This window comes from Rhamphochromis longiceps, linkage group LG3 (genome assembly GCF_057381845.1).
Source record: "Rhamphochromis longiceps isolate RC_006_pf linkage group LG3, R_longiceps_female_GT1.1, whole genome shotgun sequence".
Taxonomy (NCBI): domain Eukaryota; kingdom Metazoa; phylum Chordata; class Actinopteri; order Cichliformes; family Cichlidae; genus Rhamphochromis; species Rhamphochromis longiceps.
Window position 1 is genome coordinate 41458171 of NC_140559.1, and position 21800 is coordinate 41479970.

At 44.1% G+C, this 21800-nt stretch overlaps 1 protein-coding gene across 8 annotated transcripts in view; it reads left to right on the top strand.

Annotated features, from left to right (window-relative positions):
- Positions 1–19734, top strand: part of clcn3 (Cl-/H+ antiporter 3) — a 40494-nt gene extending 20760 nt beyond the window's left edge. For 5 of the 8 annotated variants that reach the window (XM_085397960.1, XM_085398000.1, XM_085397966.1 and 2 more), the window contains 13 exons: positions 4631–4791; positions 5556–5655; positions 6804–6991; positions 7351–7473; positions 7931–8137; positions 8279–8359; positions 8457–8709; positions 8985–9271; positions 9361–9547; positions 9815–10213; positions 10302–10518; positions 12315–12390; positions 17711–19734. In XM_085397960.1, coding sequence (XP_085254086.1) covers positions 4631–4791; positions 5556–5655; positions 6804–6991; positions 7351–7473; positions 7931–8137; positions 8279–8359; positions 8457–8709; positions 8985–9271; positions 9361–9547; positions 9815–10213; positions 10302–10518; positions 12315–12390; positions 17711–17902 — 2471 coding nt within the window. In that variant the 3' untranslated portion in view covers positions 17903–19734. Of the gene's footprint in view, positions 1–4630; positions 4792–5555; positions 5656–6803; positions 6992–7350; positions 7474–7930; positions 8138–8278; positions 8360–8456; positions 8710–8984; positions 9272–9360; positions 9548–9814; positions 10214–10301; positions 10519–12314; positions 12391–14728; positions 14767–17710 lie in introns of all 8 variants that reach the window. The other 3 variants (XM_085397980.1, XM_085398006.1, XM_085397986.1) reach the window with 2 other exon arrangements.
- The last annotated feature ends 2066 nt before the right edge of the window (positions 19735–21800 follow it).

The window sequence follows — 21800 nt, forward strand, 5'->3', positions numbered from 1 at the left end:
CAGCATTTATGGTGTTGGTTATGTCCATGTGCTGTAGTAACCTGCAAAACCATGAGCTCCAAGATAAATGGAGCCAACTATGGGCTTCTGTGGCTGCCACTTCTGCATGGAGGGTTAGGGTTGTGACTTAGATGACTACATTGAAATGCAGTTAGGCACAATTTAAGGATGTGATGAAACATTTTTAACCACATCCATGAGCACTTTGCTAGATGACTCTCACGGTAAGATACTAGAGTCCAGGAAGTGACATAGAAGTCCCTTTACTTCTGATTTGACTATTTAGATGTGCTGTGTACTCGATTCTCGCTTATGAAAATGAGAAGTGAAATGATTAGATTCTGTGTAATATGTGCTGCTCTTCACGTTGTCATGAAAAAGAGTTCAACACACAAATAAATTGGGTCACATTAGCTGTGGTATGATGAACCTGTTCTAATGTTGGACATTTCTCTAACCAAACTGTTTGTGGTCGTGTTCGTGGTTAGCATTTATTAACCAGTTGTCAGCTGTGTGTTGGAGTCTTTTTATTTCCTGTTCAATCAGGCTGTTTTTTTTCTACTCCTCTCATGAGTCAGGCTGTGAATCATCTACAGAGATGCCAGGATAATAATTTTGGATAATAACTTTTTCAATTAAGGGGTAACATCAGGGCTAAAGGATTCTGAGAAAATTATTTTTTGTGACAAAATTCTGTTTTGTTTTGTTTTTTACAGTGAGTCAGGCTTCAGTTCAGTATTTACAAGCCATCAACTTTTTAAAAATCCTTTTCAGTCATCCTTGTAACGATTTTGATACGTTGCTCATACCGAGGCTGCTGGCCGCCTGTGAGCCCTGGATAGCTTTAGCGCCTTTTTCTTTGTAAGCTTCTTTGAAAAGTCCATGCGTCAGCTGCGTGAGGGTGATACAAGTGTCTAAGTAGGGTATCGTTTCATTTTTGAGGTGGTCTCCCTCTGATTTACCCTGGCAAAATGGCATCTTCAATCACGGTGAGGAGCTTCCATGCTAACCACTTGTTAGCATGTGGCTGCGTGACGACTGTTCGCCTGAAACTGACTGCCTCATAATCAAACATATATGAAGCTGGCTGTCTGATCAGTCCGGTCTCTGGCCAGTCCATTGGTGATGCACTGTGTGTTTTCCTCTCTGCCACACATACAACTGAGGATGCAAGAGGCAGGTGAAGATAAACTTAGGATTATACTTAAACTGACATCATTTCATTTCATTAAATAAAAACTGCAAACTCTAAAGGCCTTTTTCCAGAGCTTGATCCTTTACGAATCTGAGTTTTAAATTTGTCTTGATATATTTAATGTCAGCTAAACAGCACAGAGCTCTGTCAGCAGAGGTTGTTATAGCAACAGGATGTCCAACTTGTGGTGTCGCAACAAAGTAAGTAATTGAAATTTGTTCTCAATAAACTAAAACCACCGAAATTATAGAAGGATTTTTGTCACTCTTTTGTAGTTACTATGCAGATGTAACCTTGATTAGTCAAAGGAAACTCGATACATAAACAGAAGGTTTATTTCTACCTTTGTTATTTGTTGAGCCCTTACAGGTGCACCTAGTTTATTGACCTGTCCAAAGCAAACATATGAGGCTTGTGTTGTGAACTGAGTCATCGCCCCATCACTCAGCCAATCCATCTGTAACCGTCACTCTGAAATCAAAATGGAGACGGATACAATCTCTGTAATGCTTCTCCTTATTGCTGCTGACTCCACAGCAGCTGCAGTAGTGTCTTACACAGTCACTACTCCTTACTGTTCACTGGACAGGATAGGCAGCGTCTAATCAGGAGCATTTCATCCCTGCTTCTTCTCCTCCTACATCCTGTCAAACCTCAAAGGGAGCGACATGAGCTAATAAGCAGCTCTTTCAGAATCTCTGTTACGGCCCCGTTCAGGTCTGTGGGAATCGGGCTTTACTCTGGACTAATGTCTCAGAAAGATTTTGACGTTACCCCACTGCAGTAGTAGTTAATGATGTGGCTGTGTAGGAATGCAGAGGACAACATGAGGATGTGTTTCATGATCTGTTTTAATGATCCCAACCACTTAAGGTCACAGTGATGAACAAACCTTTGTGTGATAAGCCACGTTCATTCTTAGTTTCTCAAGATATTAAAAATGTAAAGAGGAGTTTTGTTGTGGTGCCTGGAATTGATGTGTTTCCTGTACTGAAGGTCATGAGAGTTACCCCGTTGTATGTTTTGACTGGTTTGGCACTTATACTGTATTTATGCTTCTCTCTGTGTGTGGGTACCATATAATGAAATGCTGTTTCTACTGTAGGCTGTTTCTTTTTATTGAAGGTAAATTTATCTGATATTATATTTGCATATCTTACTAAATACTTAAATAAAACAATTATAATTTGTGTTGTAAACTTCTGACACAGTTATTTAGTTTAGTTTTACTCTTTGTCTCAGGGACTGTGTGCAAAAACAGTGGTGTCATGGCATGATTGGCTCGTTTTTGGAAATGGCCTCAAGTGGCCAGAAGAGGAACTGCAGGGATTTCTTTTTTATCCTTCCATGTTTGCAGCGCTTTTATTTCAGTCAGGGTGACTGTGCATCTAATTAATACTGACAAGTATGGCTTCTTGGAATTGGCTCGTGTGTGTGTGTGTGTGTGTGTGTGTGTGTGTGTGTGTGTGTGTGTGTGTGTGTGTGTGTGTGTGTGTGTGTGTGTGTGTGTGTTCCTGTCTAGCTATCTTTGTGAGGACCAAAATCTGCATTCTAGGGAGCTCATTCTGTTCTTTATTGGACTTGAGTAAAAAAAGAAGACTGTGCAAAAGCTGAGCTACTAGTAGTAGAGTACTAGTAGAGTGTAGCTCTACTAGTAGTTCATCACAGTGTGCTGACCCTGCTCTAGTTTCCTATTCAGAACTTGTGAGGTTTGTTTATAAAATAGTCTTTTAAAGTTGTCTAAATATTAGAAAGTGTCATTGCACTCACATGCAGCCTTGTTACTTCCTGTGAGTAACTTTCTGAAGATGACTATCTTGTATTTCCGCGTGTTCATCTCTAAGCTCAGAGAGCACCAAAGTATTAAACGAGCTCAGCATGAAGATCTGAAAAAGCCTTTTTGCTTAGATGTCCCAGTAAAATATCTGAAAGCCTTGTTTATGAAGATGTCCTGGTTTAGCTGCTCATCTGTTAAAGACAGTAAAATACAAACATTGTATCTTTTGTCTCCGTCATTATCAGCTGGGTCAGGTAGGGCTTGTGAGCCATCTTACTGTCTGCTTTGGTGGTGTTGGTTTTAACACACGCAGTAATTACACCCATGTTCTTATTTGTTCATTAATCTCATATTGTTGACTGTCCCCACACAGGAGAAATGAGCTATACTTGTTGGATTTGCAGGCCTTGTTGTTGTGTCATTTAATCTTATTGTTGCGCACAGTTCAGTCTTTGTTTTCAGATGAATACTTGTGTCATCTGAAGGAGGAGGCTCGGGCTCGATTTGATAACAGTTTTAAATGTCAGAGGATGGACTTTTCTCTGATTTCTCAAACAGGCTTTGTCCCAAGTTAAACAAACTAAATGGCGCTCTTAAGGAAACCTGCTGCATTATACGGATGTTGTGGAGGGATTTTAAAGTCTCCCACAGGTCGCTGTTGTACATCAGAGATCATTTCTCATCACGCCGCCGCCTCAGGCAGCAAAGAGAAATGTCAGCCGTGTAAAGCCTGTGATGCTTCTCAGATAAGAAGCAGAGAATCGGCCCCTCAACTCGCCCTGATGTGTGTGCGTCTGTGTGTGCAGATGACTCAGTATGTTTTGTTCTGTGTTCATACTGAGCATGTCCGTCCTGCCAGAGCAGGTCAGACCTAACCAGTGACTGCCGGCGTCTCGTCCCAGCATAATGAGCAAAGTCATTGCACAGAATGAGAGGATCAGCCCATCTCTGAATACTATATGGGTATTCATATAGTATTCGGCTAACAATGTTTGCTGCTGTTTCGCTTATCATTAATGAATTTTTCCTGATAATAATCCAAGTCATGTTCAAGTCATTACTTACAAGATAGAAGTGGTTATTTGGCCTGAAGGGAGTCACATGGTCCTGCAGCCTGTGGACCAGTGAAGCAGAATTCAAAATGGCTTTTACCCTCAAAGCAAACCTAAACATACATAAATATATTTAAAATGTAATGGCCTTTAATGGTTACATCTAGTTTGTAGAGGTAAGCTGTTATGATTAGTTATGGGTTTTGTTCCACATGAGGTGATGGGCTGCAGTGTTTCCAGCAGTCTCATTAGATCTCAGTGATGGACGTGCAGTGATCTCTGCGGTGCTTGTGATGGGGCTCGATTATGGAGGAGGTGTAACTCTAATGCAGCCGAGGCAGCACTGTGATGGATCTCTTTCTTTTTTTTCCAAGGATTATGTGTAAGAATCAGAAGTATAAACTGCCAAAATGTATCGTTTGAAAAGTCATCAGACTGATGTATGGTGTAACACTGTAAGCCTGCTCACACAGCCTTCTGGTTTCATACATTGTGGGGAAAAAAATCATATTTCTTGTTTTTTACTCTTTCAAATATGTTTTAAATGTCAATAGTCTTCTTTTAAAAAATTGGACCGTGAACTTGTGCTTGTTGTTTTTTCTTCAGGATCTAACTACGCCATGTCGAACGGGGGCGGGGCTCCCAGCAGCTCCACCCACCTGCTGGACTTCCTAGAGGAGCCCATCCCTGGTGTTGGGACCTACGATGACTTTCACACCATCGACTGGGTCCGTGAGAAGTGCAAGGACCGCGAGAGACACCGGAAGGTGAGGACCCCGACGCCAAACCAGCTACAAACCAGCCACTTTTCAGCTTCGAACAGAGACCGAAGCTGACCCAGAGACAGAAAAATACTTTTAATATTTTGTAAAGAAAATATTTTTCTTCACAGGCCACAAACAGCCCTACTTAATTTAAAGAAAAAAATACGTTTCCCACCACTGTGTTATGCACTTCCTGTTGTAGAAAAAGTTTGTTTGGGTCACATAAAAGAAAGAAATGTCAGGTAGGATCAGCACCTACTGCTCTGATGGCTTAACAGAGAGGGTAAACAACACTTTTCCAACAAAAATGATCCCTTCTTATAATGTTTTTCATTTATACAAACTTGACCACAGTTTCCAAATTATAAATTAAGAGATCAGTTTCTTATCCACCACTAGCATTCATGGGCTAAGTGTGTGGGAGATTTTACGGCCCTTCAGTTGGTCATGAGCACATTTCGGGTCTGCCAACACTTTTATCCAAGTGTTTTACTGCAAGACGCTGCAGGACAATCTGAATGTTATTTGCATACCCGGTGTTCTCCGCCCCTCAGCTGACTGTTATATTGAGGCAACAGTGGAAATCATGGCTGTAGAGGTGGTGTATTGTCACTGAAGGTCACTGTTTTTACCCCTCAGCTGTAAAAGGCTGATGAGGTATTGTTAACCTTTCCCTCACTTGCATTACTCTCACTGTAAGTTGATCTAATAGTTTTATTTTTAGCCATCGATGCTTGTTATTGAGTCTTTTGTGTGTGTTGATACAGATCAATAGTAAGAAAAAGGAGTCTGCATGGGAGTTCACCAAGAGCCTGTACGATGCTTGGTCCGGCTGGCTGGTGGTGACGCTCACTGGCTTGGCATCAGGTAACATACATGTGGTACTAAAGTGCACACAGCTCTTATCTGCCCTGCCGGTGACTCTCACATGCTTTGCCTCAGGCAGCTCACACTCAGTCTTTCTCTTGTTCACTGTCTTGTGCTTTCGCTCACCCACCTCTTATAAGCACACTGTTCTTCCTGCAGAGCCCCACGTGACACATCTCAGAGCCATGAAATCCTCGCCGTGTGTGTTTTATGGCCACTAAATAACAGAAAATCTTTTTCTAGCTGAGCTAGTCAAAGTGGAGTAGTTATGAAAAGGTCCAGGCTACAGAGGGGAGAAATGAGTAAAATGAGTATGCCTGTTGGGCTCTTTGTGTAAAAGAAGCTCTGCACTGTGATATCACATTATATAGATTTAAAACTGGGGTGACTGAGCTGTTTTAGGGCCTAAAATGTCCATTACTTCATAAAATACAGCCTTTTGAAATGAGATAATTATTACTGATAAACTTACAGATACCACTTTCCATTGTCTTTATCACACCAACAGGCCTTTTCCCCACTCTCCCCAAAAAACTGACAGGTTGTGGGAGAAGTAGGCGGATAAAATGATGGTAATAATATGTAGAAATCTAGAAATGTGGCTGCACTCACTCACGTGAAGGTCAGCGAGCCTGTGATGTTTACAAAGATCCATCTGATATGAAAATGTCAGCCACACAGTCCCCTTACATGCCAAAGGTCACTGGTTAGAGAACAGGAGGAGACCCAGATCCCAGTATCAGGATATCCAGGTATCAGGCATTAAACATCTGTCAGATCAAACATGTGAATCTTTCCACTGTGGCAAGGTTTGTGAATAAAGGAGCAGCCGAAAGAAGCTTTGCTGTTTAAGTCAGACACTGATTTTTGTGCTGTAATATTTATGCATTGAGAGCTGAAGATCGTCTAATGTGAAGATTTGCTGCAGAGTTTTCTAGTGTGCGTTTAGGTTCATATTCAGTGAGGATGTTTCTCAGAATTATTGTTAAATCACCTGAAAACATCTTTGTCAGGTAGTAAGCCTGGTAGTGTAGTTAGGAACTCATCTCTCTCTCTGTTTTTCTGTTCTTCACCTTTCCCACTCGTCCCTGCCTTCACTTCTTTGCCCTTTTATTTCCTTTCCTTTCCTGGTTCCCTCCTCCCGCCAGGTGCTTTGGCTGGCCTGATTGACATTGCTGCTGATTGGATGAACGACCTGAAGGAGGGCGTGTGTCTGAGCGCCTTGTGGTTCAACCACGAGCAGTGCTGCTGGACGTCCAATGAGACCACCTTCGCTGAGAGGGACAAGTGTCCTCAGTGGAAGAGCTGGGCTGAGCTAATACTGGGGCAGGCTGAGGTAGAGGAACACGGGCACATGAAAGGGAGCGCATGCTGTCGATTTAAAACCAGACATTTTCTGCAGTACGTATTCGTCACTGCAGTGAGACCAAGAGGCTACGGCTTCTAAGCAACGATGCAAAAATAAAACCCTTGTTGTTCAAATTCATCTAAAAAAAAAATTTCAATTAAAAAGTAGACAGTTTGCAAAAGCTTTGCACCTTTTCTCATGAGCTGACTGCAGTGACACTGACACATAAGGGCAGACATAGTCTCAGGCGTCCACACGAGTTTTTTTTTAATTTTTTATTGAAGGTTTGGACGTTTTTCTTCCACTCTTTAACTTTTCCCTCCCTCTTCATCCGCCCCTCTCTGCAGGGCCCCGGCTCGTACATCATGAACTATTTCATGTACATCTACTGGGCTCTGTCCTTCGCCTTCCTGGCAGTTTGTCTGGTTAAGGTGTTTGCGCCGTACGCCTGCGGCTCAGGGATCCCAGAGGTGAGGAAAACATTGCTTTTGTAAGTCCTGGTACAGCTGAAACTTTCTTCATTTTAACCTCTTCTGGTGATACATCGATGTGCATGAAGGAAATCCTTGAACTCTTAAATAGGAAATGTTGTTCGACTGTTCGCTGGGTGATCGATTTGTCTCCCGGTGACTCTGTGAAAGAGTCTGATGGGTTTCAGGATCTTTTAATGTACTGAAGCACTTAAAAATGATTAATTCAGCTGGGAGATGTGAAATATTTTACTGCTAAGAAAAAAAAAGGGGGGGGGGGGGGCTCTTTGTTGCCATGGAAACACAAAAGCGGCACGTGTTAGACAATGACCTGAAAGCAGAGATGCAGCTCAACTAACAACCCAGTGAATTTATGTCATTATTTCATTTTAACTTTCATGTGTTTACGTGTCTGATCCTGAGCACCTCGCTTTCCTCACTCCTGCCTCTGCCATAGATCAAGACCATCCTGAGTGGGTTCATCATCCGGGGATATCTGGGCAAGTGGACCTTGATGATCAAAACCATCACTCTGGTGTTGGCTGTGGCGTCGGGCCTGAGCCTGGGGAAAGAGGGCCCCCTGGTCCATGTGGCCTGCTGCTGTGGGAACATCTTCTCCTACCTCTTCCCCAAGTACAGCAAGAACGAGGCCAAGAAACGAGAGGTGAGAGCAAAAAAGCAAAAAAGTCCAGGTCCCTGTAGCACGAGTAATAAATGTTTAATACGTAGGAGTGTTTTTAGTAGTTTGTGCCTGTGTGAACGAGCCCGGCGCTGGTGCTGAGGTGTGTTTGTTTTGTGCTCTCAGGTTCTCTCTGCCGCGTCAGCTGCCGGGGTGTCTGTTGCTTTTGGAGCACCAATCGGGGGAGTCCTCTTCAGCTTAGAGGAGGTGCATCAGCACTTAAACAAGTTACTATGTGGTGTTGTTTTAATGTGATGGTAACAGCAACAGTATTAATCCACCAATGCTCTCCTCGCTCCTTCAGGTGAGCTACTATTTCCCTCTAAAGACGTTGTGGCGCTCATTCTTTGCGGCCCTGGTGGCGGCCTTCGTGCTTCGCTCCATTAACCCGTTTGGGAACAGCCGCCTGGTGCTGTTCTACGTGGAGTACCACACGCCATGGTACCTGTTTGAGCTCCTCCCGTTCATCCTGCTGGGAGTGTTCGGGGGCCTCTGGGGCGCCTTCTTCATCAAAGCCAACATCGCCTGGTGCCGGCGGCGCAAGTCGACACGTTTCGGTATGATGTGACCTCGTGGTGACCTCACTATTTAAAACTTTTACTGAGAGCTTAATGGTGGAAAAAAGTGAAATGGAATAAAGACTGTTTCTATCAGTCGATACTCTCCTCTCATGTGCTTTTTATGATTTTAGTGAGTCCACAGTGCCGTGTCTGAATTTTAAAATCCTCTTTTCTTAAAATCAAATGTATAAAAGCATCTTTCCATGAAGCAGAGCAACAGTGTTTAATCTGCATTTGAGGCGTTTCACACAAACCTCTGTCTCGCTCTGTAGGCAGGTACCCGGTGTTGGAGGTGATCCTGGTGGCGGCCATCACTGCGGTGGTTGCTTTCCCAAACCCTTACACGCGTAAGAACACCAGCGAGCTGATAAAGGAGCTGTTCACCGACTGCGGTCCGCTGGAGTCTTCGCAGCTCTGTCAGTACCGCAGCCAGATGAACGGCACCAAAGCCTTCTCTGATGACCAGCCGGCGGGGCCCGGCGTCTACTCGGCCATGTGGCAGCTGTGCCTGGCGCTCATCTTTAAAATCATCATGACTATATTCACATTTGGACTCAAGGTGAGAGATTTTTTTCCTTAATAATGAAGCAGATGTTTTGCCCTGCGAGTCTTCATCAGCACTGAAACATGTTCCTTTCTCATCGTTAGGTACCGTCGGGTTTGTTCATCCCCAGCATGGCCATCGGGGCGATCGCGGGGCGGATTGTTGGCATTGCCATGGAGCAGCTTGCATATTATCACCACGACTGGTTCCTGTTCAAAGAGTGGTGCGAAGTCGGAGCTGACTGCATCACTCCAGGGCTCTACGCTATGGTGGGAGCTGCAGCGTGCCTGGGTGAGTCAGCACTTAATGGGATTGTTAAGCTTTGCCACCAGTTTGTGCCAAAGCCTTCACGTTTCAGCACCGAGGGGCGGGTGATGAGCATATATGAGATATCCTGCTGCTATTGCAATAACTGGCTGTGTCAGAACATGTTACTCACTGTGAGTAACATGTGATCAGGGATGTGTAGCTTTGCCTCATCTGTTATAGAAATAAACACTTGTTTAGTTGGAGTCGTAGTTTAATGCGTGTTACTGTCACGCCTTCCTCCCTCTGTAGGTGGAGTGACTCGTATGACTGTCTCCCTCGTCATCATCGTGTTCGAGCTGACCGGCGGGCTGGAGTACATCGTCCCCCTCATGGCCGCCGTGATGACCAGCAAATGGGTGGGCGATGCATTCGGTCGAGAGGGAATCTACGAGGCCCACATCCGACTGAACGGATACCCCTTCCTGGATTCAAAGGAGGAGTTCACGCACACCACGCTGGCCCGGGAGGTGATGAGGCCCCGACGCAACGACCCGCCGTTGGCAGTGCTCACGCAGGACGACCTGACTGTGGAGGAGCTGCAGGGCATTATCAATGAAACCAGTTATAATGGTTTCCCTGTGATCGTGTCTAAGGAGTCCCAGAGGCTAGTGGGCTTCGCTCTGCGCAGAGACATCACAATCGCTATAGGTAAGACTGGAGAGACAACACCTGAACCCCCCGTGACCTTCTGGAGTTTAAAGATGGTGTAAAGTGAATGCTTTTCATATCTCTACAGAGAACGCACGCCGCAAACAGGAGGGCATCGTGCTGAACTCAAGGGTGTACTTCACCCAGCATGCACCCACGCTGCCTGCCGACAGCCCTCGACCCCTCAAGCTTCGCTCCATCCTGGACATGAGCCCCTTCACCGTCACTGACCACACCCCCATGGAGATCGTGGTGGACATTTTCAGGAAGCTGGGTCTGCGCCAGTGCCTGGTTACTCACAACGGGTAAGTGTGTCTCGGAAGGAAGGAGGTGCTGTAGGAGCTGAAGGTGGATCCGTCTCACATCGTTGTTTCTGGTGTAGTGATTGCTTAACACACACACACACACACACACACACACACACACACACACTGTCTGGTGTTGCATGAGCTCTGGGATCCCTGGATTTATGCTGTAATCTGCATGGCCTGGCCTAATCGCTGTGCTGCACCTCCTTTTATCCTCCCGGTGAGCAGTGACGGTCTCCTTTACAGGAGAGGCTGAGCTGCTGACGGAAACTAACCACAAACACATAACAGGTGTCACGCAGTGGGAGTATAGACAGTAAGAGGAGCTGATGTGTGGTCTGAATCTGAGGAGGAACGTTAAAGGTTTTACCTCCGCGAGAAACCTTCAGTGAAACTAATTTAAAAGTAAAGTCTCGTCCACGTGTGGAGACGCCTGCAGGAGATCCGGTCTGTTTGGGTCTTTGCAGATGTGCGATGTTGAAACTACGAGACAGACCGCGTTAATTTGCTGTGATGATCACTGGAGAGGAACTGTGCAGCAGTGTTTGTTTCATTTACCTTTTTTAGGATTAACCTTTTATTTCTTTCTTAAATAATGACACTAGGTTTTTTTTATTTTTCATATTTTTGTTGTTGTCAACAAATCTCATGAAAAGACCTAAACTGTCAGTCATGAAGGAGGTTCAGGATGATTTAAAGATGTAAATTTATTACGATCTTTCCTTCTATTGTTATTGGGATTTGCTAGAGTAGCTTTGCTTGATTAATAGTTCAGAATAATCTGTATTTATCTGATACTGGGTCTTCATCCACCTGAATATAGGCAGCTACTTTAGCCAGCTTCCTTCTCATTGGCTGCCCCTCCTAAGCAGAAGGTTTGAACAGCAGGGGATTTGCTCAGAGTTCCTGAGATGACTGTTTTAGTGATAGACAGTGATGTCATACAGAGCAAAACACAGAAAGAACTGAGCACATAGAGCAGTCCGAATGCTGAGTTTGTGGCTCAGAGTCACACACTTATCTCATAATTTAAAATGTTTAATATGAACACTCACTCCTGTAAGAGTAAGGAAGGAGCAAGGCCTCCTTTATACGTATGAAGAAGAACAACGTTACACAATGATTGAAAAACAAGTACTTATAAAACACTGAGCAATCCTACAGAGATTAGAGGGATTAGGTTCATTGGTTGGATTATTATTAGCTGCTAATAAATGCTGGTTCTTAATGATTCTTACATTCGCGTTGGATAAACCTAAAGTCATTTAATGCACCTGTCTGATACTCTGCTGTAACGTAATCTTTTTTACAGCTTACAAAAGACACTGTACACTTTATTAGGTACACCTGGCTAGTACTGGGTGTGACCCAGGTTTGTCTTCACAGCTGCTTCAACAAGGTGTTTAAAACATTACCGAGATTTTCGTCCATGTTGACATGAGAAGTTCACACAGTTGCTGCACATCTGTCTGCTGCACATCCAGGATGGCAGTGCCACGAGCAGTCTAACAGGTGTACCTAATAAAGTGGCAGATGAGTGTAAAATCCCTCTTCATGGGATTTGTTGACAGAAGAATCAGTCATATTATGAGTAATTAAACCGTTATTCTTTTATCATTACTCTTTGACTTCATTTATAACTTTAGTTGTATTTGCGTGTTTAGTTTTGTTAGTTTTGAGTTGTATTTTTTGTTGTGTTTATTGTGTACTGCTGCTGTGTGTTCTCTCTGTGTCTGTCTGTTGTTGTTGTTGTTGTTTTGGGCAGTCTGCTGAGTAACAGGTGTGTGTTTCAGGATTGTGTTGGGCATCATCACTAAGAAGAATATATTAGAGCATCTGGAGGAGCTCAAGCAGCACACGCCGCCCCTGGTGACTAGCCCCGCCCCTTTCACACGTGATCTGTTCCCCCACCTTTTTTTTTTTTTTTGCACCTGTCTCTTAGGCTCTGCCTCTTAGGGGAGGGGAGGGGGGGATGCATGAAGTGTAGTGTGAAAAGCTGATGGCAGTTCCCGGCTAAAACATCCAGACTTCCTGCCCTCTTCCTTACTTCAAGCACTTTTCTGCTCCTGGGTTTGTTTGTTGTGGATTTACCTCTAATGAAGCCAAACATGCGTAGACAGACTAGTCTGACCTCCATCTTCATGGTAGCTGTAGCAGTTTCGGAGACATCGCGTAGAGAAGCATTAGGCTGGTCCTGTAATGTTGGACCTCGATGGGAACTGTCGCCCACATCAGTTCAGAGCCCCTTTCAGACACGAGCTTCAGCGCTTACTGTGACTCGTGTTGGACGCAGAAGGAGTCACACGAAGGGCCAGACAAAGGCTCAGCTGCTCAGGCATGGCAGCTTCTCATGTCTGAGAAACTGGACAACAGAGTTTATTGACGTCCTGTAATACAAACAACACAGCCTTCATCAAACTTGTCATTTGGTCTTCAAGGAAAAAGTCTAATAACCGTTAAAATGCTTAGTTCAAGGTTATTGTTAATAATATTGTTAATAAAAACTAAAAGTAGTTTAAAAGCAGCAAAAAACACAAAGAATGAACTAATATTATTAATTTTACTTAAAAAACAAAGGAAAATGCTCAATCTCACCGCTGACAGTTAAACTTCAGTATTTTAATCACTCATAAAATTAAAACTGAGCGTTATGACTAACGGCAGCTAAACTAAAACACAACAGAACAAACTAAACTGAAGTCGACGCTGAAACTAATCAGAAAACACAAAACCGTCATAACTCTGGTTTAGTCCAGCACATAAACATCTCAAACTCATGACAACAGTAGCTTCTGGTAGTGCGAAGCATTTAATAAAACTAGACTGTATCCTGATGTAAAAGGGAAAAAATGACTGATTTTTGATGATGGAGGAAGCTTCAGTTGAAAAGTAAAGAATCTGTCATCATGTAGTTTTTCTGCGCCGTACAGCCCAGCTTTGTGGCATAAAACCAGCTGCACATGAAAACAAAGCTTATCTTTGCTTTCAACTCCATTACTTTGATATTTGTCTCAAGGAGAAGCACACTGTGTTTCAGTTAAATGACTCTCTTCTCTTTCTGTGGCTTTCGTGTTTTTGCTTTTTGGAGTCAAACAGAGCCTCGTGGCAGGTGGATAAAGCTGCCTCTCTTACATTTAGTGCCTGAACTTCCTTTTTGCTGTCCTTTGACTTAACTGTGTGTTTAGTTTGGGACATAAATCAGAGTTTACTGAGAACCTGAAGATATTCATCGAGCCAGGTTGTAGCATGATCAGGGCCTTGATTTGATCAGATATGCCTCTAACACTCAAAACCTTCAACTTCAAACACATTAGTGGGGAAACCACCAGAGCCTCTGAGCGCACCTGAGCAGCTGCATCAGAGTAAACAAACTCTGTTACACGTTTTAATATTGGTCTAGAAAAAACGGTGTCCATTAAGTATTAATTGATAGTAAATATAACGAGCATCGCCCTCCCTAAAACTGTTTGCATCCATAAAGTGCGTTAATGCACACGCACCACTTAAAAGCTGCAGTTTGCATGGAGTGTGTAAGCAAACAGAAGTGAGTCATAAACTAACACTGTGCCTGATAACTGAGATACTTCAGGCTATAAAGCAGGCTGAGCTAGTGATTGTGTGTGATGAACAATGATGGCACGTTGTAGTCGCTGTAAATCTCTGGATTTTATGCACAGTTCTCCGTCACTAATCCAGATTCAGGCGCACTCTTTTGCTTTTCATGGACATTTTGTTTCACACGGCTTGAGATTTTCAACACTATTCAGTAAAAGACGTTTAACATAAATTGACTGATATTAACTGAAACAGTGATTTCCTGGTTTTTAAAAATAAACGGTAGTTTAGCAGACGTGTGACGAGTGCTGCTGACGGTGTCTGAAAGGGGCTCAGTAGATTCCCACAGAGCAGAGTTCATCCCATCGACCTGCATTTGTACACACAGTAGCTGTTTCGTGCTAGCCCCGTTCACTCACAGCACCCTGTTGTGTTCCTGGCTGACTGTGTGATCAGAGACACTCAGCATGTGTGCAGTCGTGTAACCGTGAAGCCTGTTGTGTGTTTCCCATCTCCCCCTCACAACAGAAGTCATTTCAAGTTCAGCCTCCCAAAGTTTTCTGTTTTCATTAACGACTGCTTTTTCCCTCCCCCCCCCCTTTTTTTTTAAACCCCTCCCCTCTCGACCACAACCGCCCCGGGGGCTCCACAGATCAACGACATGTGAGCCGTCACCTGTGCAACGACTGGGCGAGTAGTTAGCCGCCTTGGGAAAGCGGACCACCGTTGCTTTAGTCCTTTTAAAGATTGAAGGGGGTGGGATGTTAGTAGGAGGGAGGGAGGGGGGCAATCTGTAGTGATGCGACTCATTCCTATAATCCCCCTCATCCTGTAGTGGTAGTGCGCCTGGTGGAGTGACGATGTTGTGTTGACTGGTGCCAGTAGTGCTGTAGCTTATGTAGCTAGCGTGCGATGATCACATGATTCCTTTTATGAAGTGATTACTAATCCTGTTCTTTAACCTGCCGATGTTTCCTCTGAGCCAGCAGTGTCCCGCCTTCTGCGTGTGGGCCCACAGCAGACATGGAGAAGGTGTTAGAATATACTCTGGAGTAAATGTTAAAAAAGCACGATTATGAGAAGCAATAGGAAGGAAAATAGAAACTTTCAAAGTAAATTATAAGTAAATTGTGTATATTGTCATTAGAAACACACAAAAAACACCATTTGCACAAGCTCCAGTTGATATAATAATCTGTAATAAGCAACATGGCTACATCAGCTACTGTGACACCACCCATCTGCTTCTGTTTCCAGATTTTGAAGCTTCAGTATTTTTGGTGCCATCATATCAGACGTTAGAAACGTCCGAGTGTGGACGAAAGGATGGAGGGCTCGTTTATCAGCTAACATGGCTGCACACGTAAACTGCAGCTCGCACACTCGTGTATCAGCACCAGAGGAATAATGACGGTCTGCAGCACAGATTTATGACCTTGCTGTGCATGCAGAGAAGAGTCAGGTGTACAGCACAGTTACAGGCTGCTTTATTATTAATGTGTTGTAATGTTAGTGCAGGTGGTGCTACGCTCACTTCCTGGCCCAGATTTTTACCTGAAATTAGCTGGGGCAGGTCACTGCTGGTTTAACTGGAAACATTGTGGTCACTCTTCACCTGACCCACTCTGATCTGCACCTGGCTTCCCGAGCCTCTGCTGCCGGTCTGATCGGCCGGCGGGGGAACCCAGGTCTGATCTGTGTGACTGCTGCTTCACACCTCCGCCCTCCACAGGTACCTCAGCTCCACCCACTCAGACCTGGGTTCGCTTTCAATTATTTGCCTTCTAGGGTCAAAACGCAGCTGAAGATCACGATTAATCATAAACGCATGAACTCCTTGTGGTCACCTGACTGCATTAACACAAAGCACACTGAGCTCTTTGGACCCAGCTCTACATGATTTGAGCTCTGTAGGAGTCACATAGCTCACTGCTTCTTCTTCTCACTGCTCTCAGCTGTTTCTCCTCTTCACCTGACCTCACTGCAGTCAGCAGGAGCATCGCCGATGTTTAAAAAGCTGCCGTGTTAGTCCTTAATGGCCCCAGCTGACTGACTAAATCCTTTACAGTGTCATACAGAGAGAAAGTGCTCCGTAGTGCTGCGAGGTGGATTCATCACAGGAGTCAGAAATCGCTATTGAAACATGATTATGAAATGAGCTGTAATTTATCACAACTTGAAATCACCTGTGTTTTGTGGAAACTTTCAGGAAAAGAGAAATCAGAAATGCAACCTGGAAGGGAAAATAAATCCTAAAATGTGGAACTTCACACTAAAAAACAGACTTTGAATGTTTTTCTGTACAACGACTGGGCGATGTAGACTTTCTGGCTCTACACAGTTCAAACCCTTCACCATTAAGTTTTTTAGCAATCTGAAATAAACATGATTACATTTTTAATGAAATTCGAGTCAGAATGTTGTTCATCTCCACAGACCCATGATGACTGACTTCATGCGAGCGATATAACCGCTGGCGACACAAAGCGGGTCTGTCGAGAGTTAATCTTTGAGGCGATCGACTAGAAATGAGGGTGAAGTGCACTGCTGATTGATATATGACAGAGTGGTAAACAGATTAGAGGGTTACCTTGGCAACTGGAGCTTGGACTCTCCACTAGCAACCAATGATGCTTTAATGTGAGTCACTTCCTGTGTGAACGGCCCTTTAATGTGACACTGTCGCCTGGTTACCAACGGGGACTCTGTCACCTGTCAGACATTCAGGGCTTCGTATTATGAAAATGATGTTACAGAAAGCACTTTGAAAAATGTCAAACATTAGAAATATTTCTCACAGGTTTAAAGAACAGGAGCAATTGATGTGTTTTTGTGACAGGCAGTAACAAAGTGTCTAAAGATACAAGTTGTCAATTACGTGTAGGCACATCATGAACCTGTAAAATATCAAAGGATGAACCAGTGTTACGCAGCCCAACGAACAAAGCATTCCTGTGAAAATGGTCAAGTACAAGGACTGAAAATGAGTGAAAAAGCATCCAATGAAAAACTTTGAAAGTCCTTCAAAAAAGACTGGAGAACTGTTGCTCAAGAGCACTTTAAAAAATACAAAAGCCGGACTGCTTGGAAACAAAATATAAAGAAGTGATGCTGGCTCGAGACTTTTGCACATCACTGTGATGTTTGCTGTCTGATCTTACTGCAAAAGCTTTAAATTGGACTGAATAAAAAGAAAAGGTAAAAGATAGAAATGTCCCGACTCCTGTGATGGGCACCGCCTCTTCCTCTGCTCCTCTGACTTTACTCCTGTTCACTGCTTCCTGTCTCCTCTGAAGGATCCAGCTCCTCCTTTTGCTCAGCAGCAAATCTCAAACGGCCGTGGCAGGGGTCTGAAGCGGGGGAAGCTGGGTGCTGTTTCTCACCTGCCTTTTTCCTCTTCCACCTCCTGCTGCTGACTTTTGCTTCCTCAGGGACTCGTGCTTTTGTTGGCCTCATTCTGACACAGATTCATATAATTAATGTCATACCAGAGCCAAAATTAAACAATGCGATTCTGTTTTTGCCAACAAAAACATGATGTTTTTATTGTTTCCTGCTTTACTTCAGCTGCCAACCACCAACACCACCACCACCACCTCCTCATGCTTCTGTCCCTCTTTGTCTCCCTCTGCAGGCGGCTTCTTGGTATTATCACAAAAAAAGATATCCTTCGTCACATGGCTCAAATGGCAAATCAGGATCCAGAGTCCATCATGTTCAACTGATCCGCTCTTTCCAGGACGGCTGGGGTGGAGGGGGCAACGAGGAGGAGGAGGAGGAGGAGGAGGAGGAAGAGGTGTGCCTCCTGAACGGCTCCAGTCTCTGACACGCGGACCCCGTTTTTGTTTGTTCGTTTTTAGTTTTCAGCTGTAGACCCTGAACCTCACTGACTGACTGACTGAGGCCTCCAGAGACTTTCAGGCCACCCGAGGAGAAGACGATGACACGAGACTTTGTTCTCATCGTCCGGCTGCCGAGGACACGATGAGGTCACGGGTCGAAGGCACGCACACACACAAGGAATGCACTTTTTACACACACACTTTTGCACTCGCAGACACCTCACTCATGCATGCTGTACACACACACACACACACACACACACACACACACACACACACACACACACACACACACACAAAAGACTCCCTAAACCTGTACAGCTACGCCCGTTTGCACTCTACACGTGCCTCACCCCCTTGTACTGTCTCCCTCCTCTGTGGTGGATGCCGCCTGGCTGGGGTCAAAGGTCAGGATGAACCGCTGATGAGGGACGCGATGAGGGACCTTGAAGCCTCCAGGCTCTCGTTTAAATAAAGTTTAAAACAAAAAGCAACATAAAAACAACTCACTTCCCTCACCCCTGCGCACACCTGAGCTGTCCGTCCTGCAGAAGATTACCTTGTTTACCTGTGAAGTGTGTGTGTGTGTCTGTGTGTGTGTGTGTGTGTGTGTGTGTGTGTGTGTGTGTGCGTGTCGTTAGCACCACTACATTCCAGCCAGGTTATCATCGGAAGTGAGGGGATGATCTTACGCTCCTCACCCCGAAAACACGGCAGCCTCTTGTGATCGCATCATGGCACGCTGCTGCTTCCCTGGGTCATGTGAAAATGAGACGTCTGTAAGGTGTGTGTGTGTGTGTGTGTGTGTGTGTGTGTGTGTGTGTGTGTGTGTGTGTGTGTGTGTGTGTGTGTGTGTGTGTGTGTGTGTGTGTGAGAGAGAGAGAGAGTGCGAGGAAGAGAGGACGGTACTGTATTTCAAGAACAAACGTGTTCCCAGTGAGGAGGGAAGAAGTGAAGATCTCTGTGCGTCCATTTCTGAGCCAGTTTGTGCTGTGTGTGTGTCTGTGTGTGTGTGAGACAGAGAGTGTGTGTGTGTGAGAGAGAGCGAGAGAAAAGGAAGGGAAAAAGGAAAAAGGTTGAGTTTTGTGGAATCGCAGTTTGTTTCTCCCCATGTGACCTTTAGATTATTGCTCTCCAATCATTTCCAAAGTCTGCTTTAAGTGATCAGTAACTTCATCAGTAACATGACTCGCGTACCTTCAGCCCGCCTTTTATAATTATAGAATATGTAAAAGTTGATCGTCTGAGCCCCCACAGGTGGCGTTTAACACTCCAAACTCATTTACACAACAAAGACTGACAGAAAGAGAGATCAACTGATCAGCACTCTGTGATCGATGCTTTGATCCACAGATTCTCAGTGTTTTTAATAAACGTGCTTCGTCCCAACATTCAGAGGCTGTGAAGCTGTAAATTGTCACGTTTTAGAAGATGAAGCCAGCAGACGGTAATTAAAAACCATTCAACTTTATCTGCACTACAGTTGTTGGAGTTTGAGAGATTTTTATATAGAGTTTGTACTCTGATCCAAAGCTGCCGCCACCTTAAATCCACGCGTGTTTGTTGGGTCTAACATGTCACTAACGCCTCGGATGAAGCTTGCTTTTTGCCCTGCATTGTTTTCAAGGTTGTAGAGGATAATACTGCAGAACATCTGGCTGCAACTGTCTGTCGCTTTCAATCACACCAGGTTTCTTTTTCTCCCCACGTCTGCCAAGTGCCTGGCACAAGTTTTTTTGTTTTGTTTTTTCTTTAGGCTTTTCACACCCCGATCTCTCTGCTCCCTCTTTTTTTTTTTTTTTTTTTTTTAATCAAACGTCATCACTCGATGAAGGGAAATGAAGTGAGGTGTGTGTGTTCCTGTGTCCGTCTTTGCATTGCAGTGACTGTCCTGCTGTGGTGTGACAGGATCGTCTTTGTTACCTGTGGTGTTGCCTAACGTTGTGTTTCATACTGATCTCGATGTTTTTCTTTTTTTTGTTTCTCTTTTTTTTATTTATGGGTAGTCTGGATAGAGTTGTGCATTACTATAATAAATTTCATGTATGATTGCAACAATTGTTTGATTGTATATTAAAAATAAAACCTGTAAAGATTAAAATTTGTTTTAAATTAAAAAAAAAAAAGATTCAAGTTGCACACGAGGACTGATGTGTGATTTGTTCTCGGCAGGTTTTGCTTGTTGTCAGGTTGTTGAGCTCCACTTGTTAGCTGTCATGAAGCTCACAAAAGTCCTCGATTTTAGAATCAGACAGACTTTTCAGAAAACTTTATAGTTTCCACGAAGACAAAGTTTATTTACCCTTTTCATTAAAATAGAAACTCATTCTTACAAAAAAGAAAAAGGTGCTCTATAAAATACAAACCATTCACCTGTTGACCGACAGGTTACCAGGTACACCTGATCAACTGCTTGTAAATCTAATCAGCCAATCACATGGCAGCAGCTCAACACATTTATTCATGTGGACGTGATCAAGACGACCTACTGAAGTTTAAACTGACACTGGTATAATTGTTACAGAAACTGCTGGGATTTTCCCCACATCGGGAAAATATCCAGTGAGCAGCAGTTTTCTGGAGGATTTTATTTTGGGCAGACTGCTTCAAGCTGAAGGCAGGCAGCAGTAACTCAAATAACTATTGTTACCATAGTAGACGATGCAGAAGAGCATCTCTGAATGTTGAATCTTGAAGCAGATGGGCTTCAGCAGCAGGAGACCACACCAGCTGCCACTGCTGTCAGCTAAGATCAGGAAACTGAGTTCACAGGTTCACCAAAATTGGACAACAATAGACGGCGTCTGGTCTGATGAGTCTCTGGAACTTTCAGAAGGTAGGATTAGAAGTTGGTGTCAATTGCATGAAAGCGTGGCTCCATCCTGCCTTGTATCACCAGTCCAGGCTGGTGGCGGTATAATGTTGGGGATATTTTCTTGGCAAACTTTGAGCCCCTCGGTACTAACTGGGCATCATTTAAAAACCACAGCCTGCCTGAGTATTAATGCCAGTCATGTCAATCCCTTTATGACCACAGTGCACCATCTGATGGCTGCTTCGAGCAGGACGACACACCATGTCAGAAAGCTCAGATCAAACTGGTTTCTTGAACATAATGAGTTCACTCAACTCAAACAACCTCCACAGTCTCCAGATCTCAGTGTGATAGAGCAGCTTTGAGATGCGGAAGAAGAGGAGATTCAAATCATAGATGTGTGATGCTGTCATGCCAACATGGACCATGAAGGTACCTAATAAACTGTCCAGTGAGTGTAACTCTTGATTTGCTGTCTCTTTTCCTTTCATGTAATGGCTGCTTTGTATTTCAGGTCATCAGGTTTTCTTCGGAGTTGTGGTTGCAATCTTGTGGTCTTTGCCAGAGGAAGAACCTGCAGGCCGAGCTATCACTTACTGTAAACGTAAGGATTTCATTATTGTTTGTAGTCAAATGCTGTGCAAATACTCTCCACCCTGCTTTGCACGTTGTTTATTCGGGCACTTAGAAACATTAGCATGGATAGGCACGCACTCACTCTCTGTTCTCATGTTGCTCCACAGCCATAATTTGCCATATTGTTGACACAGATGTGGCACATCTGGCAGCTGTGGTATAACTTTACTGTATATAATCTAAGATAAAAGCAGAATTTGATATGCAACTGATGATGCAAAGAAAATCTTGTTTAAAAAAGAATGTTATCCACTTTATCAGGTTCTTCCTCCAGAGCCAGTTGAAACAGGAAATGCCACCTAAATTTAGGGTGGATCTACTTACCCACTGGCTCATCTTACCCCACTTTCCTCCAAGGACACGCTGACACTGTGTGTGTGTGTGGCAGGACAGAACAAACAGCTAATAGGTTTCCACTGATGATTCTTCCA